The sequence below is a fragment of the Alosa sapidissima genome, chromosome 1 (assembly GCF_018492685.1).
Source record: "Alosa sapidissima isolate fAloSap1 chromosome 1, fAloSap1.pri, whole genome shotgun sequence".
Lineage (NCBI taxonomy): Eukaryota > Metazoa > Chordata > Actinopteri > Clupeiformes > Clupeidae > Alosa > Alosa sapidissima.
In genome coordinates this window covers 30,920,107-30,947,670 of record NC_055957.1, presented here as the reverse complement: position 1 = coordinate 30,947,670, position 27,564 = coordinate 30,920,107, and the positions used below count along the sequence as shown (strand labels likewise).

The following is a 27,564-nucleotide window of genomic DNA, read 5'->3' as shown; positions in this document are numbered from 1 at the left end:
CTTGTTAGGTCTGTGGCTGTCATCAGTGTTGATCTCTGGTGTGTGTTTTTCTGAATGTGTAACATGCGTGAGGACTTACGATTCGCAGCAGCCACATCTGTGTGAAGCTGGAGGTGGAGTAATGGGTGCCATAGTGAAACTTTGGAACCTGATCGTCTTCCCATGATTCATAGCGGTCAGAGAAGAAGGCTGCTCTCTTCGGGTTTAGGGCTCCAATTGGCTGGAAAAGAAACACAAGATATCTGAATGAACAGGCTCTCTGTCCCCAGTCATGCTAACAGGCTCTCTGTCCCCAGTCATGCTACCAGACTAGCAGCAGCCCAACAGCCGAGCTAAGGCCTGTACAAACCCCGCTGACTGCTCCCTATGAATATTGGATGATGTTTTTTGAAGATCAATCCATTCAAACAGTCTGCATTTTACTGCTCTGAAAAGGAGCCCCCTGCAGCTAATCTGTTGGGGGAAAGAGGAATGGCTTGCCATGAAAGTAGCTGGGTGCATCAATAAGAGGCCAGGGCTTTTATGAATTTGTGAGTGTTACTCAAGAGCACTGCGCAGGAGTCAGGGAGAAATGGGCACGCTGCATTCATTCTCCATTGATCTCCTGGAAAACCGATACAGGCCATTATTTAAATACTCATTTATAGAGCTCAATTTTATCCAGTTCAATTTTTATTACCACACCAATGACTTCAAGCTACCCCTCCCCTCGTGCAAAAACACACACATACACAGACAGATCCCTCGAATGCCTAGAAATGTAATGAAACACACACACACACACACGCACCAGATCAATGGTAATGGGATGATGGGCTGTTTTAAAATGAGAGTAGGCAGGAGAGCAATCGATGGCTTGGCCCTCATATCATAGCTGTGGCATGAGAGGCTACATCCGAACTAACGCCCTAATATTGATCCTTAAAGCAGGTGCACAAGTGTGTGAGAGAGAGGGGGGGGCAGTTATAGCTTTTACACCCAGCGGGCAGCTGACAGTGACACACTACTGGCTTTCTCATGGCGACGGTACTAGGAACACACCTTGAATTATACATCATGCGATTAGACTGATTTATTGCCATAATAACACTGGCCTCATTAAAAAAAGAAAAGGGAGAGCTGAATAAAAAGCCCATATCCACGTGTGTGTGTGTGTGTGTGTGTGTGTGTGTGTGTGTGTGTTTACCACTGTAAATTACGGGAGAGGAGGACACACTAGTGAAGAGACGCTCACACAATGGCATGGTTTGACAATGCCGTACATCAGGGTTGTCCCTGGTAGGCTAGTGATGAAGCATGTGTGTGGGTGAACATGCCTCTGTCTGTGTGTGTGTGTGTGTGTGTGTGTGTGTGTGTGTGTGTGTGTGTGTGTGTGTGTGTAAGAGAGAGAGAGAGTGATGAAGCAGATGTAGCATATTGGCCTAATATGTTCTGGCAGCGTGCATGAATATTTCTTTGATGACAGGTGAAATAAATGAGCAGCCTCTGTGTTTATAATTACACCACAGACAAAAGGAAAGACAAAATGGCACACACACACACACACACACACACACACGCACTCACACACACACACACCCACCCACCCACACACACCCACACCCACACACACACACACACACACACATTCAGAGAGTGGTGGGAAAGCTGAAAGGTAGGTTGACTCACACACATACCCTCCAAAACACAAAACAATATCTACTTCAAAACACAGATAGTGTGCATCTGAGCAAACTAAATACATCATGGCTTCAGGTTGAGTTTGTCAGGTTTAAAAGCCCTCTAATTATATACAAATATATGATACAAGTCAATTATACAAGTCATGCATTCATGTTCATGGCATACACTTACCTCAGACAAAAATGGCTATCAATCCCACTGGACTTAATAGAAAAGTTTACATTAATCTTCTGCAAATACAATGGAATGGTGTGGAGTACAAGAGAAGCACAGATAACATATGTACTTCATCTCCAAATCAATACTCCATTAGCTTTCTCCTTTACCACTGAAAGGTCCCATTGGTGCTCAATACAAGCCCATCATTTTGTGTATGACCCTCTAACAAACGGTGTCTGGCCATCATCTGCTGGATAATGCAAATGAGCAGTGTTAGATTCAATAAACACTACGTTTATATAACTTTAACCTTTTATTCCAGTTCAGTACAGAGCAACTCCGTAGCTACCATTTCACCTGCCACTGGTCCAACTAACTCATATCCCACACAACACCCAGCGCATCCGCTCCCCGGGTCAAAGGTCAAACATAAGGAGGGAAAATATAAGTTAACAATCTCCCTATCCTTTTTATGTGAAATAATAAAACAATGTAAAAGTAATACCTGTCAAGATTTCAAATAAACATACAAAGCCATCCAATGACTATAAAACAAAAAAAGACATCCTGATACATTCAGAGTAAGTTTGACAAAATATGAACATATTAACGCAAACAAAGTTTTCACCACAGATTCCACAGTCCTTCACTTAGAGCTTTCAAAAGCACCAGAGCCGATGCTCCCTTTTTGGTGAGACAGTCAGCGAGTTGGCCTTTTGTGTCAGACCAGAGCATCTCTTTGATTTTCTTGCTTTGTATAAGCTCCTTAATGCTGCTTATGTCCAACCTGAGTCTCTTCTCTGTGACCTGTTTAGTTGACTTAAGGGCATCGAACAGAGATCGATTGTCAGTCACACAGACCAGTGAAGGAGCATTCAGTTCAGCATTACCAGTGGTGAGCTCAGACATAAGAGTTGCAAGAAAAATAGCATTGTCTATACCATCTGACATAGCAAGTGTTTCTCCTGCAAGAGTGCTTCGTACAACACGTCTAATTCTCTTGGATTGCCAACAGAGAGGAGAAAACTTCCCTCTTTCTCCCATAAGAACTATCAATGTCCCCCCCTGTGTACCACCATCTGGAAGATTACCAAGAGAAGCATCACTGAAAACAACCAGGTTGAGAACATCATTGTCTCCTAAATGCTGAAACTTGAGGGTCACCCTTTCTGACTTCAGCTTACGGATGATTTTATTTACCTCATGCATAGACTGCACCGTAGCATTTTTGATATTAGATGCTAAACTACATGAGTCAAACATAACATCTGGTCTGGTCTGCTTGGCAACCCATAGGATCTGTCCTATTTTTGACCTAAGCTGCTCTTTCTCAGTGTCATTAAGGGGGGCATCCCTCAGTATAGCACGTGTTGGTTGCATGTGAAGAGGTTGTAAATTCTCAATGTAACTGTGCTGATGTACCTGAACTACACCATTAACAGTAGCAAAATCCATCCCTACATAGCAGAAATGCTCATGCTCCTCGCGCCCTACATGGAATGCAGACTTCAGTAGGGGAATCACATTTGTTGAAAAATCTTGCGAGCCTGCCCAAAGAAAATCATCTACATGGCATGCAAGTACTCCAGTAACCTTAAACTGCTTGTCTAACCAAAAAAAGACGGCTGGATCCACCTGCGACATTTTACCACCTGTGCCCAGCATGATTTCTTTGACTTTGTTATACCAGTATAGAGATGCATCAGCAAGACCATATACACATTTCTTTAGTTTCCATATTACATTTTCACTGCCTGCCTCAGGAGGGGGCCGGATATAAATATCCCTGGAGAGCTCCATGCCCTGCAAGAATGCAGATTTGATGTCCATAGAATGAACTTGCCACTGGTTTTGACAGATTACTGATAACAATAGCCTAAGAGATTCTGAGGCACAAGTTGGAGAATCTTTCTGTAACTCTTGCATATTAAGCTCTTCAAAACCCCTGGCTACTAGTCGTGCTTTAGGCACAATACCCTTGGGAGTTTCCTTGAGACTACAGACCCATCTGGTGGAGACACATTTTTGGCCTGCATTTTCAACCTCCTCAAACACATCATTATTGTGCCAATTCTTAATTTCTTCTTGTTTTGCTACATCAAATGAAATGTCTTTTGTTATGAGTACATCAACCTCCCTGTCTTCTGACTCAATGTTAAGACTATCAACATGTGACATATCAACTGACTCCTTTTGTCCCTCACAGCCATTAGGTTCAAGATGCTGTAGGTTATACCAGTTTTTGTTCTTTCCTGTGACTTTTCCTGCTCTGCCTAAAACTCTGGCTGTATGTTGAATGCCATCATCTCTACTCACAAATGTTACAGTCTGACCTGTTCTTAACTTTACACCTGCAAAAGGGGCAGGGTTACCACAGGCCCTGTGTTCTGTGTCAGTTTGTGTCACATTAGTTTGTGTCATGGGTGGGTGCAACACTTCTCCTGTATTCACATCCATGTCACTGATGTTCTCCTGTTCATCGTCAGTATCCTGATCACTATCTGAGCTGTCTACTGCAGTGTTTGTCATGCCTTCCTCACTTTCTGCTTTTCTGTTAGCATCATCTTGTGCAATCTGCTTGTCCTGCTCCTGTGTGTTCACCTTACAAAGCCTAGAGTGATGCACTCGAACAAGAATACCACCATGTCTTACAAATACAACAGCTCCATCCTGACCAATAACCACCCCTGGTCCCTTCCACTCAGTGCAGTCTGCTCGTTTGTAATATACTCTGTCCCCTGTCACATATTTGTCATCTGTAGGTCTAAGCTGCTTGCGAAGTGCCCTCCTAATTCTCTCTGAGCATTCGGCTTCAGTGAATGCTTTCCTGGAAGCATGCAAAGCTGATATGTGTTCTCCTACCCTAGCACTTACAGTGGTACCCTCTAAGGCAGGTAGCTTATCAACTAATACAGAGGGGAGGTTAGGATTCTGTCCAAATACTAGTTGATGTGGGCTATAACCATGAACACTAAGCATACTGTTCTTGGCCATAAGGGCCCAGTCAAGAGCTGTGTGCCAGTCACATCCATTTTCCCGTTTCACTTTTTGGATGATTTCGGTGAGTGTCTGATTGTGCCTCTCCAGAAGGCCGTTGCTCCAGGGACTGTATCCTGCTGTTGTTCTTGTCTCAATGTTGAAGTTTTCTGCCATGTCTCTGATTTCCTCATTATTGAATTCTCCACCGTTGTCACTGTATAGTCTCCGTGGGGGGCCATGTACACTTATCCATGTGTGAATGAAGGAGTTGACGATTTCACAGGATTTCTTTGTTTTCACAATGTTTCCAGCACTGAAACGCGTGAAATGGTCGATGATATGGAGGTACCATACGCCTGGTTCCAACTCATGCAGGTCCACTGCTACCGTTTCATTATACTCTGAGGCCAAGGGCAAACCTGCAGCAGGCTTTGGTTTTGTCTTGCTGTACCTCTTGCATATGTCACAGTCCTGTACTATTTGTTGCAAAATAGTAATACATTCTTTATCCTCATTTCCTGCACTACGAATGAGCCTTTGTAGACGATCTGCAGAAGCATGGCCAAACTGTTTGTGAAGCTTCAGGAGAACTTTGTGTTTCTCATCAGTGGACATGTTTTCTGTCACAGTAAGGACTTCATCTTCAATCTCACCTTTTTTAGGATATTTGTCTCTAATGTCTACACAGTAGTGGCCAGAGCTAGTGAATTCAAGAGGCACAGGTTGTCTGAACATCACAGCTCGGTCGTTTTCCATGTCCAAAATGGTTCCTGCTTTCTTCAAAGATGTTTTGCTCAGCAGCAGTGGGATATCAGCTTTGACCACTTCAGCTTCAACATGACATTTTGTCTGCCCTATTTTGGCAGGCAGTTTCACTTTTCTGGTGGAATATACTAAGTTTCCATCTCCGAATCGAAATGGCCTGCAACTGGGGATTTCAGTTTGCAGCATCTTGTTCACTTGGTCTGTGCTGAGGTCTTTCACATAGTTTTCCAGCCATTTCTCCCCACATACAGTACGAGTACAAGCAGTGTCAATAATAGCTGACCCCAGGGATTCAACCAAGAAGATTTCTGAGTCAGACATGGAGGCTTTTGTAAACAGTGTGATGTTACATTCCTCAACATTTTCTTCTTCAGTTAGCTTTACATGTTCACTCTTCTTATGAGGACAATCCTTAGCCCAATGAAACGTGCTCTGACAGATGGCGCATCTTGATCTCTTACCGAATTTATCCAGTGGATTGGTACCTGGTAAAGGCTGCCTCTGTTGTCCAGTCTGTAACGTGTACCGTTGTCCTCGTCCTTGCTTTCTTTGCTCTGTAAAGAACGCCACGTCCTGCTGGTTTACTTGTATTCCGTTTGACGTGCCTGGCGTTTTTCCTCCGAAAATCCTCTGAAGTGCTGACTTCATGTCGGCGAACTTTAAGTCCGTGCACGCTGTCAGTGCAAGTTGCCTGTTTTTCACATCCAGACAAGCCGTGTCCAAGAGCTTAAATGCTAACACAGCATCGGGTAACGTCATGTGGTACTTTTTCATCCGGTTATATCGTTGCTCAAAGTCAATTATATAGTCCGACATGGACAAAGAACTGTCTTTTGTAATGCTATCAAAATGGGAATACGCTTCATATGCGCGGTCTTTTTCCTCCTTTAGGAACACACTATCTAGTTTTGCTAACAACGTATTCATACCGGTATCACTGTCCAAGTCAGCTGCGGGTATTTCCATGGCTGTTTCCCGGGCTCTTCCTTGGAGCCCCAAGGCGACAGCGAGTGCATGTTTCTTTTCGTCGAGTTCTGTAACCCGCGTCCAGACGTTGATTTCATTTTTCCAACTTTCGTATGGCCGGGTCTCGTCAAACTTCGGCGGAACTTTGTAACTAGCAGCCATCCTCTGCTACCAATGTTAGATTCAATAAACACTACGTTTATATAACTTTAACCTTTTATTCCAGTTCAGTACAGAGCAACTCCGTAGCTACCATTTCACCTGCCACTGGTCCAACTAACTCATATCCCACACAACACCCAGCGCATCCGCTCCCCGGGTCAAAGGTCAAACATAAGGAGGGAAAATATAAGTTAACAAGCAGGACCAACAGTAGCGCACAGCTCGCTGGGTCGCGTAACGACATAGCGGACATCTGGTTCAGTTGACCAAGCCTGTGCAGTTATCTTGCCCAGTCCTCTTTGTCAGTGCAGGGTTAGAGTTTATGATAAGACAGCCAGGGGGGTCAAAACCACATGGACAAAAGGGGACATAAATTCATGCTGAGCTGCCGCCACACACACACAAACGAACACACCACTAGCCAACCCCATTACATTGTCTATGTGTGCATGTGTGACACTGCATCCACAGCAATTTTACCACTCAATGTGAAAGGTCTCAGATGACCTCCTTCTATCAATGCAAGGGAGAGAGGTAAACATGTGAGAGAAGGAGGGAGAGAGAGAGAGAGAGAAACAGAGAGAGAGACGGAGAGAGAGAGGGGGGGGGGGGTAGAGAGTGGGAGGGAGAGAAACAAGGCGTGAATTATACAGTGGCCAGCCTTTGCAGACAAGGCGCTCTGGCACGCTCCACTGGTCAGACATTGATATCGCTCGTGTCAACAGCGTGAATAAAACAGCTGTGATAAAGATTGCTGAGATTTGCTCATTCGCTCTTGAAAGAGGGAAGGGATTGAGGTGGGGGAGGACAAAAAAGCGCTCTGCCCTCTTTCTCTCTCTCTCTCTGCCCTCTCTCCCTCCCTCCCTCTGCCCTCTCTCTCTCTCTCTCCATCCCTCACGCTCAGTCTTCAGTCTTAGTTCCTTCCCTCGGGTGTGAAAGCTTGACTGAACACAGAGGCCGAGCTGTCAAAACTCTACCGAGGGAGGGAGAGAGAGAGGTGCGGGGGGAGAAAAAAGAAAGCCAGGGGGTGGGGCAGGTTAACAACAACAGTGTTTGTTGCCATGTTTGAACCTTGCAGCCCATGCCAATATCAGACCCAGATATGCACACCCAAGAATACATGCAGCTGAATGTTGGGTTCACCACCACAACTTTAATACCTTCTGGGAGATGTGCCTCCCAGCTCTTATAAACCCGTTAAAATAATACAGTATACTGTACATAAGCAAAAAATCCTCCAGCTGCTCATCTGTAATAAAATGTAAAACGTTCCAACAATAATTGTGGGTCTGAGTTTGTCAAGATGAGATTTCCTCATTAGAGCGAATGTGTTGAGGAGTCCTGTGTATTACGCTGGGTCTGCGTGCGCTGATGACTAGCTGGCTGAACTCTCCCCAGAGCCCAGGAGAGACAGGCAGCCTCCCCTTCTCTCTGCTCTAAATCACCACGCATTCCAGTCGGAATGAAAGACGCCCACGACGAGACGCCACCGCCATCCGTCCTGCACTGACACCCTGCAGCCCCCTAACGTGCTGCCCTTGCAGGTAGCCGATGTCCATTAGCACTGTGGCCCTTTGTTTTCCTTGAGCTCTTAGCCTCAGATTTATTCGGCCATTTTAGGGGAGTGGTGGACGCTCCCCTCCATCACTCCACTCCAGGGGTAATCCTCCATCCTCCCTAGGATGTGGACTAACATGAATGTACAGGGACCAGGAAAGCTTTCCAACACACCCTTTGGACCACAGCTATTGTTCTGGCTCCTTGCTCCATCTCAAGCATAAGTCACAGATTGCATTCTTTTGGAGGAGGTGCGCTAGTTCCCTGACATGATGAAAGTCCCCAAAAAAGCCTTCTGATGGATATCTGCAGTGGAATGCAGAACTTGGCCTCTGATTCTCAACTAGATCCACATCAAAGTAAACTGACAGCATCAGTCAAAGTTAAGTCACTTAAATCCCATTAAGACACTTTCTCGACTACCTGATAATATGAACAATTTCTTAGGAGTCTTTTGATCAAAGTTCTTCTGGCCAAAACAGAGATGTTGTTGGGTGGTACATGCATTCATTGATCTTTTTTGGATTGTTTCCATTTGGTCTCTATAAGTAAACTCTTTATCTAGACAGACTACATTTTGTCTTCTGTCAAATGCCTAGCCGGTGTAACTGATAGTCCATGCACTCTGTACACTACACCCAGCCTGTCCAACCGAATGCCTGTTTGTGTCAGCGCAGATCTAAAAACAGTGGCATGCTATTGAGATGAGAACTAAGAGACAGAGGGTGAGGTTTACAGGGTTCCTGTTAGCAGCCGGGCTGCCAGTCCCACTACGCAGCAAACAGCAAGCTTCTCAACGAAGAGGTCACTAATTGGCTCCTCAGGGACTTTGGTCAGCCAATCAGGGTGGGGGAGGAGAGTGTCATGTGTATATGTGTGTATGTGTATATGTGTGTGTGTGTATATGTGTGTGTGTGTGTGTGTGTGAGAGACAGGGAGAGAGGGAAATAAAAAATAAAAAAGAGTGGAAAGGAGAGACACTATCCTGGTTAGCACGCAGACCTTCTCAACTGTAATTGAGAGTGGAAAAGGTTAATTGACTTACGACTTTCAGCAGGGGCGTAACTAGCAGTGAAATGAAACTTAAATTGGTGCATTAAACTCTTACCAAATTGTTTCAAAAGTGCAGCAATCTCGGATTAGCAATTGTATTTGCTTGCCTGTGTTTTAGGGACATTGAAAATGGGCTTCAATGGCCTCCTTGCCAGACGGACCAGCAGAGCAAATCCCAAATTTGCCAAAGGTTCATGTGAGTATACCCAGGCTAGAGAAACACAGTGGGATGATTTGAAATATTTTTCCGAGACATGAGCTACTGGATCTGATGAGCAAACTACAGGGGGTGTCAGATTTCAGCCACCCCAAATCAAGCACTCAGACAGCAGAGTGCCTCTACTAACACGTACACAAACAAAGACTAGAGGGGAAAAAGAGGGGAGACATAAACAGAGGAAAGAGAAATGAAAGGATGTAGGAAAAGAAGTGAGAGGGAGAAAAAAAGAGACTGCAGGACAGATCCAGACAGAGAGTAAGTAAAGCCGACGCAACAGAAGGAGCGAGAGCCTGAAGTGGGGGGAGTCTCTCTGACTGTCAGAACCAGTGAAGTTCTATCAGCGCCTGGGGCTGTGGAGAAACAGCCCTGCCAAACGCCTCCTCGCCTCCCTGCTCCCAGACTCAGAGAGGACGCAGCAGAGACGCACGACGGGGGTGGACAGCGGCGAGCCAAGTCAGGACAGCATGTTGAAGAGGGAGAGTTGGGCCTGACACATGGACTAGGCCAGTCCCCCACTCCCAACTCTCCACTCCAAGACAATGAAGTCTAATAAAGGCTGGCAGTCTTTACAGCAGCAGGGAGATATGCTATCTTGTGAAGTTGCAGCTTTGGCCACCTTCAGCTGGAGGAGGAGGATTCTGGGAATTATTGATCTGAGCCCAGCAGCCAATCTGCGCATTTATTTGATGTCCGTGTTTGGAGCACTGCGCTCCCAGCTGTGAGGCCCTTTCCCCTGCGTGCTCCCTCTGACACTCATCAGCGTCACACGCCTCAGAGTCCCTCCGCAGCCAAAAGCTCAGCACGTCTGCACAACTGCCCAGGACAACTCAAAACATCAGACACTCTAGGTTTGAAAAACAAGAGCAAGTCTCTTTGGGGGCTTGAGATGGATAGGGCAAAGCAAGCTTGTGCTAATGGGGCGCTTGATAGAAAGCCATGGTAAAGAAACACTATTTACTTCAGTTTTGGGCTAAATCAATTTCCATTCCAATCCCATCAATATCCTCATCAGTGAGAGAACTAATGGGCGAGAACAAGTGGATTTGTCATTACCTTGGACAGGTCTCTGAAGTTGCTAGGCAGCGTGAGGTCCAGCTCCTCAGACTCATAGTTTGTGATGACCCAGGGGAAAACAGGGTACTGGTTCAGGTCGTTGAACGTGCGACCTTGAAGACAGAGGTGAAGGACAATGCACAATGAGATAGGCATAATGGCATTTATTTTTGTTCTCTACCACCATTCAGAAATGATGAGAAAGAACAACAGAATGAGAATGTGAATAACCATTGTTATGTAACGCCATAAAGGCCTATGCTCTGTGTTGTCCTGATATCCCCTAAAGTTAGCATGCAAACCACCTAGCTTTGGACTGCACTCCCTTGTATTACTTCTGGAGAAGCTGCATTGAATACACAGGCTCTTTAATGGCAATATTATCATATTTAGCTGGTGTATGCTTCTTCAGCTTCTTCTATTATTTTTCATGAGGTACTCACCAGATATAGTGTTGAGGAACATGAGGTACTCCCCAGAGATAATGTTGAGGAACATGAGGTACTCCCCAGAGATAATGTTGAGGAACATGAGGTACTCACCAGATATAGTGTTGAGGAACATGAGGTACTCGAAGTTGGAGATCTCCCTCCGTTGCCAGCGCTGAGTCATGCTAGAGGCCTTGTACAGCTGCTTTGGGCTCGCCAGGGAGATCCGCCTGTGCAAAAAAAAGCACAAGCAAAGCTTGTGGTGTAACTAGTTTCCAACATATTCATGGCCAATATGTTATGTAATACATTAAACAGTTATAATAAGACTGGACATCTTATGGTACAAAATATTAATGAAAAAGTAAATTATTAAACAAAGACATTCTTTAAATCATTCTTTATTCACTCAGCTTCCTTTCACCAATGGCACCAATGATATATCTATCTGATATACACTTAAATGACATAAGACATTGCCATCATGAAGATAAACAAAATCAGGGAGAGCAGATTTCCTCTTTCTGTACTTGATCTGGTATCTCAGATAGTGGATCACCAGTTGTGATGTGAGCAGGAATTGATCCATTCATCATACAGCCATGTGGGAACCCCTGCTGAATGCATAAACTGTCACCCCCCTGCCCCCTACTAACAACGGATGGCAAAACAAACGACCCACAACGCAATTAAAACAAAGCCAAATGAAGGAATTCATCAATGTCAGCCTGGGAGATTAGACTCATTAGGCCTCAGTGAATGCCTCCCATGCCAGCCCGTGCCCATGCACTGCGAGGGAATAGAGCGCCCGGGCGGAGTTGAGTCGAGCTCTGTCACACAGCAAGTACTGTTGCCTCCGCTGGGCTGGACAGGTGTTCACGGGCCTCAGAGGCTGGGGGCTGCCCAGTTCTCCACACTGATTAATAGCCCCACATACAGTACACACACAATCACACAGAGCTACGGCACCTCTGCAGGAAGTCAAAGAATCACAATGTATGTGTAGAGTGGCCATGATTAAACATGTGCAGCGCTATATGGCTGTGCTCTGGAGCCTCAGCCACTGCTAGGGAAGGCAGATATGCCAACGTTGCTCCACTCTCTTTCCATCTGAGCAGTCCAGGCCAGCGCTGCGCAGAGCTGAGCGGAGCGGAGCGGAGCACTGTGGGGTTCCCCTGCCCTGAGGCTGCCTCTCTACAGCCCACTGTTTATTTCTACAGCACTGACACAAATAAATGAGTGCAATTGTGTTTGTGTGAAAGTAATTAGGCTGCGTTACACCACAGACGTGTGTGTGTGTGTGTGTGTGTGTGAGACTGTGTGTGAGACTATGTGTGTGCGCATGTGTGCGCGCGAGAGAGAGAGAGAGAGAGAGAGAGAGAGAGAGAGAGAGAGAGAGAGAGAGAGAGAGAGAGAGAGAGAGAGAGAGAGAGAGAGAGAGAGAGAGAGAGGAGGTTTGAGAGTGCCCTCAATGTGAAACAGACAGGGCAACGTTTCATTCTAAAACCCGCATCTGTGGACATTCTGAAATCAACTAAAGTCTATTACAAATGAGATCATTATTTTCCTTGGTGAAATAACGGCATGGTAAGAAAGTGCCGGTGATGAGAGCATGAGAGCAAATGAAAAGTGTGTGTAGACCTGTTCTGAGAAACTCACCTTGTCTGTGGGAGGCCAAAGTTAGTGCCCACGCCCGCACGTGGCAGACAATGCACCACCTTCTTTACCGTGGCCGTGTCTGGGAAGTTGAACATTACCGCAGCTGCAGGGGGCAAAGCAAACACAACTGAATATGGTGAACGGTCTGGCTGGCAGTTTATACAATAGGAATCCTATTGACTGAACAGATAGACAGAACAGTGGGAGGCACAAACTACTGGGATTGAAAGGGGGGGGGGGGGGGGATGTGTATTGTAAAACATGGTAAAACACATGTAGTGTCTGTATGGTGTTTACTCTCTCAAATCTTTTTTAAATGCACTCCATTTTGCTCATCTACAAACAGAAGCTAAACAAAAGATGGCAAACAGTAACAGGATGGGGTTGTGTTGGCACTCCAGAGGTAAGTAATGGCACTCTTACTCCTGTTGGCCATGAAGAGCTCCAGCGCCGTGTTCTGCAGGAGGTAGCGCCGGGAGAAGATGGCCCGGATCTCTGTGAACAGCCATTTCCCATGAAGCCCCTCGGTGTAGGTCAGGATCTGCACCAGAGCACAGCAGAGAAGCCCAAGGGGCAGTGAGACCAGTACACGGTCACTTTCATTTATCACCCAGAGCAACGGCTGGTTGCCAGCAGCAGGATTAATGTGAGTTATTGATCAGCTCTCCCATGAAAAAGAGATTCGTTTACAGAGGAAATGAGCCTCATTCAGGCCCTCAGAGAAAGAAGGGGGAGGGCTGCTGTTCACTTCACTAAAAGCCAATCAGTAGTTTTGAGGTGGGAAAAATAACAACTTGATATCCTTGGGGCTTCATTGTCATAGTTGTCTCTGCGATACTTTATGTCAATATGACAATACTTCAAGAGATTGAGAGATAAGCCTTTGTACAAGGCCAAGAGTGATTTTAACATTTTCAAAACCAGGCCCTTTTAATGATGAATAATCTGGATAGCTAGTGAATGGAGTCCTGCTCTGTGTGGGGAGCCAGTGCAAATGAGAGAAATCCCTGCTCGGCAGTGCGAGCAGGAGGTTAAGTAGCATTTTGTCAGCTGACACTAAACAATGGAAAAAAGGCAAAAGCCTTGAGATGAGCAGTGCCTAATTTCTCAGCGGAGCCTCAGTTGTCAAAGTAACACGTCCTGATGGCTGTCAGACCTCCTAACACACGCTAACACACACACACACACACACGCTTGGCTTTAACTTCACCTCTTCCATAAGCCTCTCTCTCACACACTCATGCTAATCCAATCTTTAGTTCTTGGCTGCTTTGTTTCATTTTTTTCTCTCTTTTTTCCACTGCCTGTTTCTGTGGTTGTACCGTGTACTTGCTGAGGGTGGCAGGGGAGAAGAGGAGAGGAGAGGAGAGGAGAAAAAGACCAGTAGGCTACTGATGGGGGAAAGGCCAAATTAATCACAAACACTCTAATGCAGCCGCAGCTAACGCTAAACTTCCAAATGCTCATTAAGGGGTGGCAGGAGAGCTGCTCAGCAGCTGGGGCCCCTCTGCCGAGGCGCGTTGGGATCCTGCCTGCTCCGCCACCTCACTTCAAAGTCTCTGGAGTTCAATTAATTGTGGATTAGGCAGTGGTCTGTCCGGCTACCCAAGCGGCATCATCTACCGACTGACGGGACCCGAGACAGAGGTACCAGCTTCTAGCAGCCAGTTACCATGGCAACCTCATCCCCAAATCACGTAAAGAAATATATTTGTGCCATTGTGAGAGATAATAAAGCAGTGTAAATGCCTGTGATGGCTGTCTATCTGTCTGATCTAGTCCAGACACCTCTGGACCTTTTGCATTCATAAGCTTGTCTGCTTTATTACTCTTTCCACCTCAGGCCTCTGATACAATTAACCCTCTCTAAGCTGTGTTAACACACTCTCTAATACACACTTACACCCATGACCCATATACTCAACAGAGCATGACAGACTCTCTCTCTCTCTCAAACATGAACCACCAAACACAGAAGATGTGTTAGAGGTAGACTTTCCATCTTTCCACGCCTGTCTACGTGACAAGTCTTCTCTGAGGGGGGCTGAGGGCTAAATGGATGTGTTTGTGGTCTTCTCCAGCATTGAGAGGGTGGCTATGACAAGTCTGGCCGTGTGATATCTCATTTGTGCTGGACCAATGCACTGGGTGAACCTCTGGGCCTTGTGAATTACTCCCACTTGTTCTGTGTTTTTTCCTTGCAGATGAAAAAGGCTCTCAGACAACAAGAGGGTGAAATCAAATGTCCCTACAGGCTGGAGAACCATCCTCATCCCACCCCCCACATCACAGAAACGCCAGCAGGACAAATGGCTGTGGCAACAGCATTATTGTCTGATGTAGAGTTATGGTGAGATCTGACGCACTCCCACTTGGGCTGCCGGCCAGTGATGGATTGGGAGGTGTGTGCGGCTGTGTGACGGTGGGCATAAAGAACTGGCCCCGGTGTCACATGCGCTGTCAGGATGGGGAGGTGAGGACAGGACAGGACAGGACAGGACAGGACAGGACAGGACAGGACACAAGCCCGAGAATGCGGTCAACAAGTCCAGTGGAGACGTCCCGCTCATCTCTAGGTCTGTTTGCTAAAGCTGCCAGGGCTAGTCTTCATGTCTGGTAATGAGAGTGAGTGCCGTGTTGAGGCCAGCTCTAGACAGTGTGCATCTGAAGCCCCAGATGGTTGCAGGTGTGCGTGATCACGGCCAGATGCTGCCCTCAGGCCTGATGAACTGGACACGCCCCATGCTCCCCATGATGGAGCACACACAGAATTAATGCAGCATCGGCTTACATCCACACACTGGCCTCGGGAAGAGACCGCACTATGGTGGGATACACTAGTCATGATGTTTAGTTTAATAGTTACAATTTCCCTGCTTTCCATCTCAGGAGACTTCATGGTACAATGTTTCTAAATGTGGCTAAAATGAAAGTACGACTGTAATAATGGCAGGAAATGCTGAGGTCATTTTACGTATGAACAGCCCTTTTGGTAAATTATTCCCCAACAAGTTTTGCTGCTGCTAATTTTTCAGCTTCAAAGGAAAATAAATCCGATAGTCTCGGTTGATGTCACATGGGTCGCAGCTTTTATATTGATTCGGGATTGATTTGATTCCAGGTCTCATTTCAAAGCCAAGAGTCTGAGGCGAAGCAAACAACAAAGGCCAGTGGCTGAAATGGGGAAAGTGAGAACATGAGCGAGAGAGAGAGAGAGAGAGAGAGAGAGAGAGAGAGAGAGAGAGAGAGAGAGAGAGAGAGAGAGAGAGAGAGTTCATGTTCATTTCTGAGTGATGTCATTTGTCTCTGTCACAGAAAAAAAAAAAACACTTCACCGGGGGAGACAGATGAAGGAGCCCACCCCACCCCATCCCCCACATCTCTGTATTCTCTTCTCCACACACACACAGTTTAACATATGGTGCAATAGTCACTAAACATGACCACTTTTAGAACATTCTTGCTGTTGCAATATAAGAGTGTTTTAACTAACTACACACTTGAAAGTTGTTTAATTGGAAATAACCCCAGACAGACAAGCGCACACCAGCCAAAAAAAACCCTATCTGGAAACAGCGCTCACACAGTAAGATAAATGAGTCTGGGGTTGCCATTCTCTGCTGGGCATAAGGAGTCCTTGTGTTCTGAGGCTGATAAGCTTCTCCAGAAAAAAAGAAAAAAATGAAAGCAAGTGAGAGAGAGGAAGAGAAAGACAGAGAGAGAGAGAAAGAGAATCACCTCTTTTTTTAAAGCCTCCACCTCTTATTAACCTGCATGTAAAGCTGCATACACACTGCTACACCCCTTACTCTCCACCGCCTGCTATCCACCACAGGGTGCTGAAAAGAGATGGGGAGGAGGAGAAAATAGCACGGCTTGGTCTGCCTGTTTGGGCGGCAGAGGTTGAATATGCCCTGGCATCTTGTGAGAGAAAAAGGAGGTGATTGAAGTTCAATTTGTATGCTGTTATTAAGTGTTTCCGCATGGCTAACAGAGTTAAAGGATAATGGATGAGGCTGTTATTATTACCTTTTGGTCAGATGAAGTGTTGTGGGCGATAAGGTGATGAAATTAATGAGCAGGAGGAAGAGGGGTGATCAATCAACATCACTACGGCCCCTGAGCCAGTGGGAATAGTGCACAACTTGATAGAATTCATAGGCAAATAAAAATTGTTAAGGGGGTGGGAGTGGGAAGCATTTCTTTTTCTCAGGGCCAAAAAACCTGGCCTGATTTCCCAAAGAGCCCTTTATACACAACAACCCCACACACACACGCACACACACACACCCAACCTATTGCAAGCTCTAAACACTGCCCCCTCTGTGTCTGTTATGCGTGTGTGTATATCCAGTACATGTTTGTCTGTATGTTGGTGTGTGCTCACCCATAGGTGTCTATGTAGGTGTCAGTGTGACAATATTTGTGCATGTACGCCTGGGTATTCATTCATCACGTCTGCAGGTGTGTCTTCTCAGACTGAGACAGGGGCCGTATTGAAGCTTGGCGAAAGCCAGACCCTATCTAGCCTAAGCCATATGTTACATACACACCACATCACAGGCACACCCCCACAGTGTAATGCGAGAGTGTGCTTATTAAACACAGCATTGATGAAGCAGCCTTGTTAAAGCATGGCTCAAATGACCAATCACTTTGTTTACGGTGTATATTTGCATGTGAAGCTATGGACTCGCATAGCCTGGGTGAAGGACTAATGTGCTGGACAAATCATGACATGATGAACACAGTGCATTGCTCCAGTGTGTATGAAGTCAAATGAGGTAGGACAAATACGAGGACCCTCTGGCATGTCTCCGTGCACGAGTTCGCCAGTATCGACAACTAATGTGATCTGATGTTTGAACGCGCACTGCGGCTGGCACCCATGATGGCTCAGGGCTCTGGCATCACCACCCACCCCCCCCTCCCCCCTTAGCAACAACTTCCATCTCTCTCTCTCCCAACAACATGTCAGCCCCCCATCACCCTATGAGTTCATCAGACTAACAAGGGGTGGATAGATCCGCCGCCTAACGAGAATCTGCACCAATGGCAGAGCTCGCTGGCCTCCCTGCACAAGGCACCACCGCTCTCCTGCAGCACTCTGGAGCCAATTAGGGCGGATTTGCTTTTGTGCTTGAGTGATACCAGGAGAAGGCTACGATGGTGGAAAAAAGAGAGAAAGAAAGTGTCACATTCTCTTCCCTTTTTCTTTTGTTCTGCCCCTGGTGTTTTTGAGAGCGGGTGAGGGCAGAAAAAACAGTTTGATACAAGAATGTGATATGTGGTGGAGTAGAGACGCAGATGGGGCCAGGGGGTGAGCTGACCAGTGATCCTCTGAGAAGAGAAGAATGTGCCCCCACAGTGAGAGCGGCGGTCAGAGGATCCGCAGATCACGGAAACACATGAACTCTCTCTTTCTGCTTAGATCTACAAGTCATCAAACACCATCATCAACCAAGAGGCCCCCCCTATGGAGAGAATATTAAAAGCGGTCTCGTCTCACTCTTTTCATAAATCTATAAAATCTCCAATGTCATTGACATATGATTGATAGATACAATTGTTCTATGGTCTTGTAGTGGGTTAACTCCTTTGCTATTGTCAAACACTGAGCTCTATCGGCCTTGTGAAGTAAAACAAACTACACACACGGCAGAGTAAACACATGTGAGTGCTTGCTGGAGTGTGAGCTGGAACAAGAAAATAAACAGGACCGGTTTGCGTTTGGCGTTAAGAAAAGTTACGCAGACCCACTCCTGGGTATTTACCCCCACCAGAGACATGGGACGTGCTGTGGTTGGAGGGATCTGCTGAAGCAAAAAGGCCTCTTTGAAAAGGGCTCATTGCGGGCATTTAGTCTGAGTTTAGCCCTGATGGGGATTAAGCCTTTTTGTTCCCCTCTGGCCTGTGTTTGCCAACTGGTTAGTCTTTTCCCTTTCTCCCCCTGCACTGATGCCTGCAGCTTAGCCTTTTAAAGTGCCAACAAAACAAGAAAGAGAGGGTGAAAGAGGGACAGAGAAAGGGAAAGATCTTGTGTGGATTTAGAAAAATGCCGGCAACCCCGAGGGGTTAATTGGAGGAGAAGTGAAGCCTTTAACGCATTGACTCATTAGACATTTAGCCTTTCTGTTAGAGTTAGCAGGCCAACCCAAGGCTCTAGCAAGACTGCATAGGTCACAATATGGCAAACTAGGAGAACACCAGCAGAAACGCACAGAGCCACAAAACAGAGCAAAACATGTTCATATGGAGTAGTGACTACATCACCACAACACTCCAAAAAGGACCTGACAACTGGTGCTTTGGCCTAAAGAGAAGTGATTTAAAAAGACCCCGGTGAGATAGGGATCAGGAGAGCTGGAGGTGAGGAAGTCCCCCTCTTGTCCCTTTCCTGCTGGAGCCCTGACTCAAACCCCTGGAAGGAGATTTAGGATGCTTTAACCTTGGGGTCACAGAGGGCAGAGCTGGTCACCAAAGAAGGACGAAAAAGAAAAGGAGGGATAAAGGTGACATAAGTGCAGAGAAGGGGAGCGTGAAATTCAGTGGACGTACGCAAATCAGCCAAGATACACACACTCTCTCTCTCAAAGTCTTTTGGCTTCATGCAGAGGAACTGTTTATGATGGCCACCACAGTAGAATGCCCAGTTAGTAATGCCTCTGAATTGACTGGACTGGGGACTTTCTTCCATCAGAGGGGCCTTCATCACATGCTGTGGACTCGAGCTACGTGGCACTATAGACCTGCCAGGTAGAAGCACCGCAATTGTTGACCTGAGCGAAAAGCTTTAAATAATGTATCCAGAATCTCAACAAGGGACATACTTGGGGCGATTTGCTGAAGGATCCAACAAAAGTTCCCCGTCCTCAGCTGGCTAGAGAGAAAAGGGGCTGTGAGCGTGCCGTACACAGTGAGAGGTGCAGAGAAAATTGATGCGACAGCCGAACCCATTGGGTGCTTAGCAGATCTCAAGAGCCCAAAGCTTTGTCCACTCAGGCCAGTACACTGAAACAGTGGCAAACTTCACACAGGTTTACGGTCCAAACCAGTGCTTTTCCAGTCGCTGTGCTTTTCCCTGTGGACAGGCTTTGGGCCCCCCTCACCACACTAGCCTTCAAGTAATGCTGAAGTGAACCTTCCATAATCCTCCTTTTGTCAAGTCATTAATTGGATTGAAAGAGGGGCAGAGGGGAGGAGGGGTGAGGTGGAATGTGGTCACTGTTTGGGAGATACAGAGTTTTAAAGGGGGATCTCGTTCTCAAAAAACACTTGAGGGTCCTTAGTTAAAATGTTCCTGGGAGTTGTAAACAACTACTAAGAGGAGAATCTAGCAACACACTGAGTAGACATTCAAGTGGCAACCCAGTGGAAATATATGAGATTTTGAGCACAAATTCCCCATGGAGCAGTGACCAATGTGCAGATAGAGATGCTAGTGCTGCAGGGTGGTGGTCACATGCTATAGAGGAGCATGAGGGAATGCCGTTGGTATTTAAACCCTTGATCAAATCATCTGACAGGTTTAGTAGTTTCAGAGTCCTCCACGAATTACTCAGACTGGCAGTGGGGAGGCAGAAATGGTGTCCCACTTGAAGGTAAAAAAACAAATATCACATTTCAAAGTCTTGTGGTCACAGTGTGAAACTACATACACACACAGACCCTCACACGTACACACACATAAGCACACACACAACAATAATGACTAACAGGCTGAGCGGTTGCCTAAGTATGTTCTGAGTTCCAAGCCGAATCTGGGGGGAGGGCGGGAGGGGAAGAAGCTCAATCGGACACAATTTGCCTTGTCAAACCACAGACACTGAACAAAATGTCATCCTGTTTGCACAGAGTTATGGAATTTATAGGTGTTGCAAGTCTACGTCTGACGGCACTGACATCACACACAGAGGTTTTAATCTCAGAGTTGCCAATGAAAGCCACAGTCCACTATCCACATGGAGTCCCCAAAGACATGTCATTTCTACAGCAACAATTTACTATAACAACACTGAGTGAGTGAAGAAACAATCTTGGACAGAACCAATACAAACATGCAAAACACATTTTTAAAACATTCAAGCCAAGAAATATGACTGAATATTTCATGTCAAGGGGTAATAACTAATCAAAACTACATGATCTATTTCAGACATCATGATGAAAGCCAAGTTAAAAGACTGAAGCTTCCTCATCTACTCCTAATGGCCAGCGAAACTAACATGTAGTGAGGAAAGTGATGGCTCTGATGAGCAGACTGGCTGCACTGAGGGTAACACACAGAGACAGCAGCAGCCCTGGCATCCACAACCAAGCAGCTCCATCGATCAGCCTGCACGTGCTGTGCCGGGGTGCACCAGTCACTCACTCACAAGACCCACTGAGAGCGGGGGAGGACGCTCCTCACTCGGTCACAAACATATGGCCCTGCTATGAAAGACTCACTCAGGAGAGCATGAAGGAGGACAGTTCTGCAGAAATGTTATCTTCAGTGAGAGTGAAATTGAGAGGAGGGGAAAAAATACTTTTAAAAAAGTGTGTGATTATCATCACGGCAATGGTCTCCCTACAGCAGCTGACATCAATAACAACCCTCGGCTGGGCCAGTCTGCGTCCCCCTCTTTACACAGCTCATCTTACATCTTACATCATGCACCAACCATGAGATGGACAGCCGATCTCCAGAATAAAGGGAACCCAATAAACAGAATGTTACGATATGACTGATCTAAATGATATGCATCTCTGTTTCACCAGAGAAAAGAGCTAAGAAAGCAAATAGCAAAGTGATGACTGTGCTGTCAATTGGATGAATTACACATGTATAGCACTGAGGAAGCATTCATCTGTCCATCTAGTCCAAGACAACTCAATCAGGTTAACATTAATGGTGAAGATGTCCCTCTCTGACCCTTATTCACCTGAAACCCGATCCTTGGAGGAGATCAAAAACACAGAGTACACTCTCTTATATAGGGCCATTATAAAGTAGACATGCTTGAAGGGCTTGATCTATTGATCTGGCTGATGGAATGATATGTCAGTCCCCACAAATAAAAGTCCATGTCTCACGGAGGAATGGCGGTTTCGGGAATCGCCCCGTAAATCTGATGATGGGCCAGAGCTCCTCACATCCCTCTCCCTCCTTGACTTTGAAGGCAGGCAAGTATGATGGCGGAGTCGGCATGCACCTCTGACTTCTATTACCCAGAGTTCTTATCAGACGACAGGATCAGTGACCTCATCTCACCAGCGTGGCCCCATCTTTGGTGGGATAACCTCTGCAGGCACACGCATGTAGGGAGCACAGCCCATGCGAATGGATCACAGCTACTGATGTGGTTAAGAGAAGAGTGATAAAGACTACAGCAAAAGATGGATAAAGGAAGGGGGCAATTTGTCTCCACTAACTTAGATCCCTAGTCATTTGCCGCTAAGCTTGCCATTTACTTCAGGGAGTTTTAGAATGATCAAAACAAAATAATTGAATGACTGAATAAAACAGCTAGCCAGAGATCAGGAACACTTCACACCGGCCCTAGTCCTTATGACTACTGGGACAACGAAATGTAACATTACAGGAGATATGAAGTTATATGCACGAATCACAATTTCTCCAGTGAAAGAAGTGCAGAGGAAGGTGTCTGAAGAGGAGTGTGTGATAAGACTGATAATAATGATGAGAGCAGAGTACGGAAATGTTTAATGCATTCCAGGTGCAGCAATTACAGGAGGAGAGGAAGAGAACAAGGAGTCTCATCATTCAACCAGTGTGCGCCTGCACCATTTATCGACCCTTCCAGGATGCGCTCCATCAATACACAGTGTGTGTGTGTGTGTGTGTGTGTGTGTGTGTGTGTATGTGTGTGTGTGTGTAACAGGAGGAGGGGTTATAAATATGACTGACCGAAAAGCTTCCCTTCTTGAGCTCATTGATAATGACATACCTGCTATAGCCCGCCGTTAGCAGTTTCACAAACTACTTAGGCCTAACTGAAAAATCAATAGGCCTTTCAAAGGGCCTGACACTCTGACTGGCAGCTGCAGCCGAAGGTTGTCCGCCGCAGAGGGGCAGGGGTGGGGAGTCCACTGGTCAATGCAACCGGTCTAACGATTTGGAACTGCCACCCCGCCAAAAAGAACATTTTTCTTTGATCAGCCCCCTGGTTCTCCCCCATGCCATCTCCTCCTCTGCAATTAGCAGTGAACAGGGGGTCTGTACAGCAGAAATAAATGAAACAGCAGGTAAAAGAAAATACTGTGAGATCTAAATCCACATACCTATATTTATTTATCCAGAAGTGACAGAAGTTTAATGATATTTAGCAGTATTAGAACCACTTTCAATTTAATCTGAAGAAAGCTCATACACGTGCCTGTTTATAAGACTGGTTTTACCTCAAAATAACAGCTTCAAATCAAGAATATCATATCAAGAATGGGTCCCAGAACCAAAGCCTGTAACATATTTCTGTTCAAATCCTATGTCTTCATATTATTTTCAGTCCTTAAAATTACTTCAGCTTTACAGCCTAAAAATCACATTGTCTGGTAAGCCATGTTTGGGCATTAATATAATGAAAAGTTTATTATATATTTAGTACATTATGGCAGCCCAAACTTTGAAGGGTGGAAGACAAACATGTTCTCAGTATGACTAAACCATTAAAAGTGTTACAGCATTCTCGTTGATTTTCTACAAGGCCCTAGATTCGGTATCAAGTGCAAAAAGAGTGACAGGGTAGTATAAACTTGTTTTTGTACGCATTTGCTATCAATTATTTTTTCTTTACATTCTATATTGTTTTACTGTTGTACCAATATTTGAGTTTTCCACATATAATGGGGCTTGAAGATTTTAAGGATTAAACAAGGGGAGGTTGTGTTATTATGTCATTTTCAGGGTTTCAGGATTAAAATGGTATGTGGGGTAGCTAGTAGGCACTTGAAAATCTATGTGAAAGTAGCTCAGTGTATGGGCATTTAGTGTACAAAGTTCCAATGTTGTACCATAGATCAATAAATTGAGTCAAAATCATTGTTTTGCCCCAGGGCCCAGAATGAAAACCCATAGGTATACAATGTAACCAAGTAAGTGTAATTATGCATGAATGAAACATGGTACATCATTGGCACTTTATACATGAAATGACTATACACTGAGCTATTCCCATGTTGATTTTTGTGTTCCTACTAGCTACTACTAGTACTTCCTACTAGCCCACATACCATTTTAGTCCTATGAAAATTACCAAAAATCCATTTCATCCTTAATATCTTCATGAGCATTTGTTGCAGAGACCTCAAATATTGGTTTAACATTAATAAAGTATTGTATTTGCAGACAAAATAATGATTGGTGCCATGCAGATACAAAAAATGAGTTTACAAGACCCTCAATGTCACCGGTTGTGCCCTTTTTTCCATATCTAGGACCGTTATATAAAACTAATGGGCATGCAGTACAAACTTCTAACGGTCTAGTCATAACAAGAACTGTCTTCCACCGTACAAGGTTTGGGCAGGAATAATAATTTTCTAGATATTAATGACCAAACATGGCCTCCAAGATAAGGCATTTCTGATGGTGTAAAATGAAAATAAAAATATTGTAATTTAACAAAAATATTTCACAGGACCTAAATATTAGGTAGACATACCTTATTTATACTTAGAACTTTGAGCAAAATAGGAGACGGTGCAGCAACCATTTTCCTGGATTTTGCCTGATTTGCCTGAATATAATGGGTCATTTCATTTTGAATGGAATGACCCATTATATTTGTATGAAATCGTGTAATATCACCATCTTCGGAAATTATCTTTGCCACGCGTACCGTGTCTGGAGGGAAGGGTGCAAGCCATGAGTGGTATTCATAACAGTTGTGTAAAATACACATACTCCTAAACTGCAGGGGGAGCTCAGTAGCAAAAAAAAAACTGCATTGGATACCTTTAAGTTCACATGGTAAAAATGCACAACCATTTTGACCTGTTTTCTGTTTTTTACTTCCACTCTTGCTTAACATGGCTCTGGCAAGTGCCTTCAATCGATTTTCTGTTTCAATGTCAGCCATTCAGTAAACATTAACTTTAGCGTATGCGTAACACAGTATGATAGTGTATGCTACACATCCATCTTGACTGACATCCCGATTACCCAATGGAAATGGCCATAAGCATTGCAATGTAACACTGTGTGTTTGCATGGAACTACCCTGGTGTGTATAAATGCAGCAGCCCCACTTAGAGTGGGGCTGGTGGTGGGGGTAGGGGAACACCCATCTGGTAGATGACCTCATCAAGTCTGCCTGGCAGATGCGGAAGGGGCTGCCAAGCAATTAGTACCACTGGTTGATTTCTTTGGGGCTGTCTACCAAGCTAACGCATGTGAGTCCTCAGACATGGGAACGAGAGAGAGGGAGGAACAGAGAAAGAGAGAGAGCACAAGTGTGTATGAGAGAGGATGTGAGAGAGAGAGAGAGAGAGAGAGAGAGAGAGAGAGAGAGAGAGAGAGAGAGAGAGAGAGAGAGAGAATTCAAAAATGGGTGGTTTTTCTGAATTTGTGTACTTGGGTGTATGTGTGTATGCATCTGTGTGTGAATGTCTTGCCATCCATGCAACTCTCGGGTTTCCAGTGCGGGCAAGGGGTGGGGGTCGTGGATAGCTAAAAGCACCTCTACTCTCACTGACATTCTCCCTCTTATCATTCCCATGAAAGCACAAAGCTCGCTAACTCAAGCCGACACAGGAATAAAACTGTTGCAGATTTCTCGCTCTCGCACTCTCTCTCTCTCTCTCTCTCCTCTTTCCTTGTGAATGATCCAGACGTCTGAACTCAATTCCCTACTCTTTATTTATATCTCCACACTTCTAGAGGAGAGCAAAGAGCCCAATTTATTCTAATGTATGCACTGCTAGAATTCTCACTTTGAATGTCTCTATTCTTTGGTAGAGTTGTGGACGCGCCATGGAGCTCCATGGCAATGTGGGGAAAATGTAGTCATTAAATGCATTCAGCTCACTTTTAATCATTGTTGACTTTATTGCTCATGACCAGACCATCTGTGGAAATGCATTTGGTGGCAAAAAAACTGAGCGAAACTCCGTTAAATAGCACAGAAGAAATGGGTTAAACCCTGCCTCCACTTCCTAATGGCTGTCTCTAGTGCCTTGGGCTTTTCATGGGCACCATATGCAGGTGAGATCTGAGAAAAGCTTGTGTTTGTACAAAGCATTAAAAACCTAAAGGTACAGCTGGGGAGAGCTAAAGAAGGAACAACATTTTAAGCATGTATATTATGGGACTGACATATGGAGAGAGAAAAATATGAAAGTGCACAACAGATTGTGAGCTCAAATAATAACTAGAGGTCATAAAGATAAAGACGACACAGAGTAGTAAGAATATCATGAGCTTCCCAAAACCATCTGTGGAACAAAAACAAGCATGGATGAAAAAAAATAATAATAATCATTTTGCAACGATTTCATCCTATTCCTTGTCACAGAACTTTCTATTGTTGTTTCTATTCTTGTGATACATGTATGACACTAATAACTTGTTCAGACAGACTGTAATCGACTTTTTGATCATTTCTGTATCAAAACAGCAAGAGATGTTTACATATAAAAGGTTTCTCTTATCACACAAAAATATCTTTCCAAAAAGTTGATTTAATCAGTCTCTAAAAAAAAGTTTTTGTGCAGATACCAGTAACTATAAATTACTAATGTAACAGCACTAGTCAGGTGTGCAACTGGAGTTTGGCCAGGTAGCAAGTTATACTCTTCAGAAAGAGAGAGAGAGAGAGAGAAAGAAATAGAGGGAGGGAGGAGATGAAGGAGCTTATCAGACACCATCCAGCTCTGTCGAAAGGATCACCACAGAGTTGTCTGATCAAAGAGAAGTGGCTCCATAGCAGAATCCATCCCTTCTCTCCCTCGCCATTCAATAAAAGCAGCTCTTTACCATCTCAGATAATGCAGGATGTCTTCCAAAAAAAGCAGAATAGCAAGAGACCTCCACCTCTGGGAAAAGCCTGATAGCAGAAAGGCCTCTTGGAACAGTTGCTTTGCATTTGAGACATGAATCAGGCCCCTGCAACACGCACTTTCCTCCAACACTTAAGCACTGGCTGCCCTTTAAACGGCTTGCACACAACACCCATCTCCACCACTACGGTTACTTGCATGAATTATATTCAGTGAGTAGTTTGTCAAGTATATGTGTTAAAAATGTTTTCATCTTCACATTTAAGTTGCAGAATTGAAATGACTACAGTCAAAACATTCAGCGATGTCCATATCACAGTCTTAAACCAAACATGTAAAGGCCTGGATGTCTAAGGGACTATTCGCTCAGTGCTTACATGTGAACCTGCTGGTTATAATGTACACTCACAGACAGGATCTCACCCAGGGGTTATTTTTGCCATGTTTCCACAGCTATTTGTTTTGTGTCTGTTCTTTCTTTCTTAGACCCCAGAGGAGAATGTGACTGCTAGACAGCAGCCCGCCTTACTCTTTGCCAAAAGCTCAGAGCCATGCATATAGACTCTAGGGAGAAATTAGCCACTGCTTCAGATTGCCTGCTAAACATCTTTTGAGGATTATTCTTAATGTCATAGAGGAGCATGTAATTAAAGTTTTGTTGGTATTATTAAGGAATAGCCCAAAAGATCAACATGCACAAAAAAGAAAACTCCTCAATTAAAGCGGAGTTACATATTAGAAACATATATAAAAAGTGCATTGTAGCACTGAGAAAAACTTTTTTCCAGATGAGAAACAAAAGAGTGAGATTTGGTTTGGATACAGAGATGACATGTCATGACAAGGCTCATACGACAAAATGTGTCTAAACTAGTCGTTTAT

At 45.0% G+C, this 27,564-nt stretch overlaps 1 protein-coding gene across 8 annotated transcripts in view; it reads right to left on the bottom strand.

The window, feature by feature from the left end:
- The window catches only part of lrba (LPS responsive beige-like anchor protein), a 197,891-nt gene that overhangs the window by 52,037 nt on the left and 118,290 nt on the right, over positions 1-27,564 (bottom strand). For all 8 annotated transcript variants that reach the window (XM_042065961.1, XM_042066115.1, XM_042066185.1 and 5 more), the window contains 5 exons: positions 13,108-13,225; positions 12,685-12,787; positions 11,140-11,255; positions 10,598-10,710; positions 80-220 (listed from right to left, as the gene is read on the bottom strand). In XM_042065961.1, the coding sequence (XP_041921895.1) occupies positions 80-220; positions 10,598-10,710; positions 11,140-11,255; positions 12,685-12,787; positions 13,108-13,225 (591 nt within the window). The remainder of the gene's footprint in view (positions 1-79; positions 221-10,597; positions 10,711-11,139; positions 11,256-12,684; positions 12,788-13,107; positions 13,226-27,564) is intronic.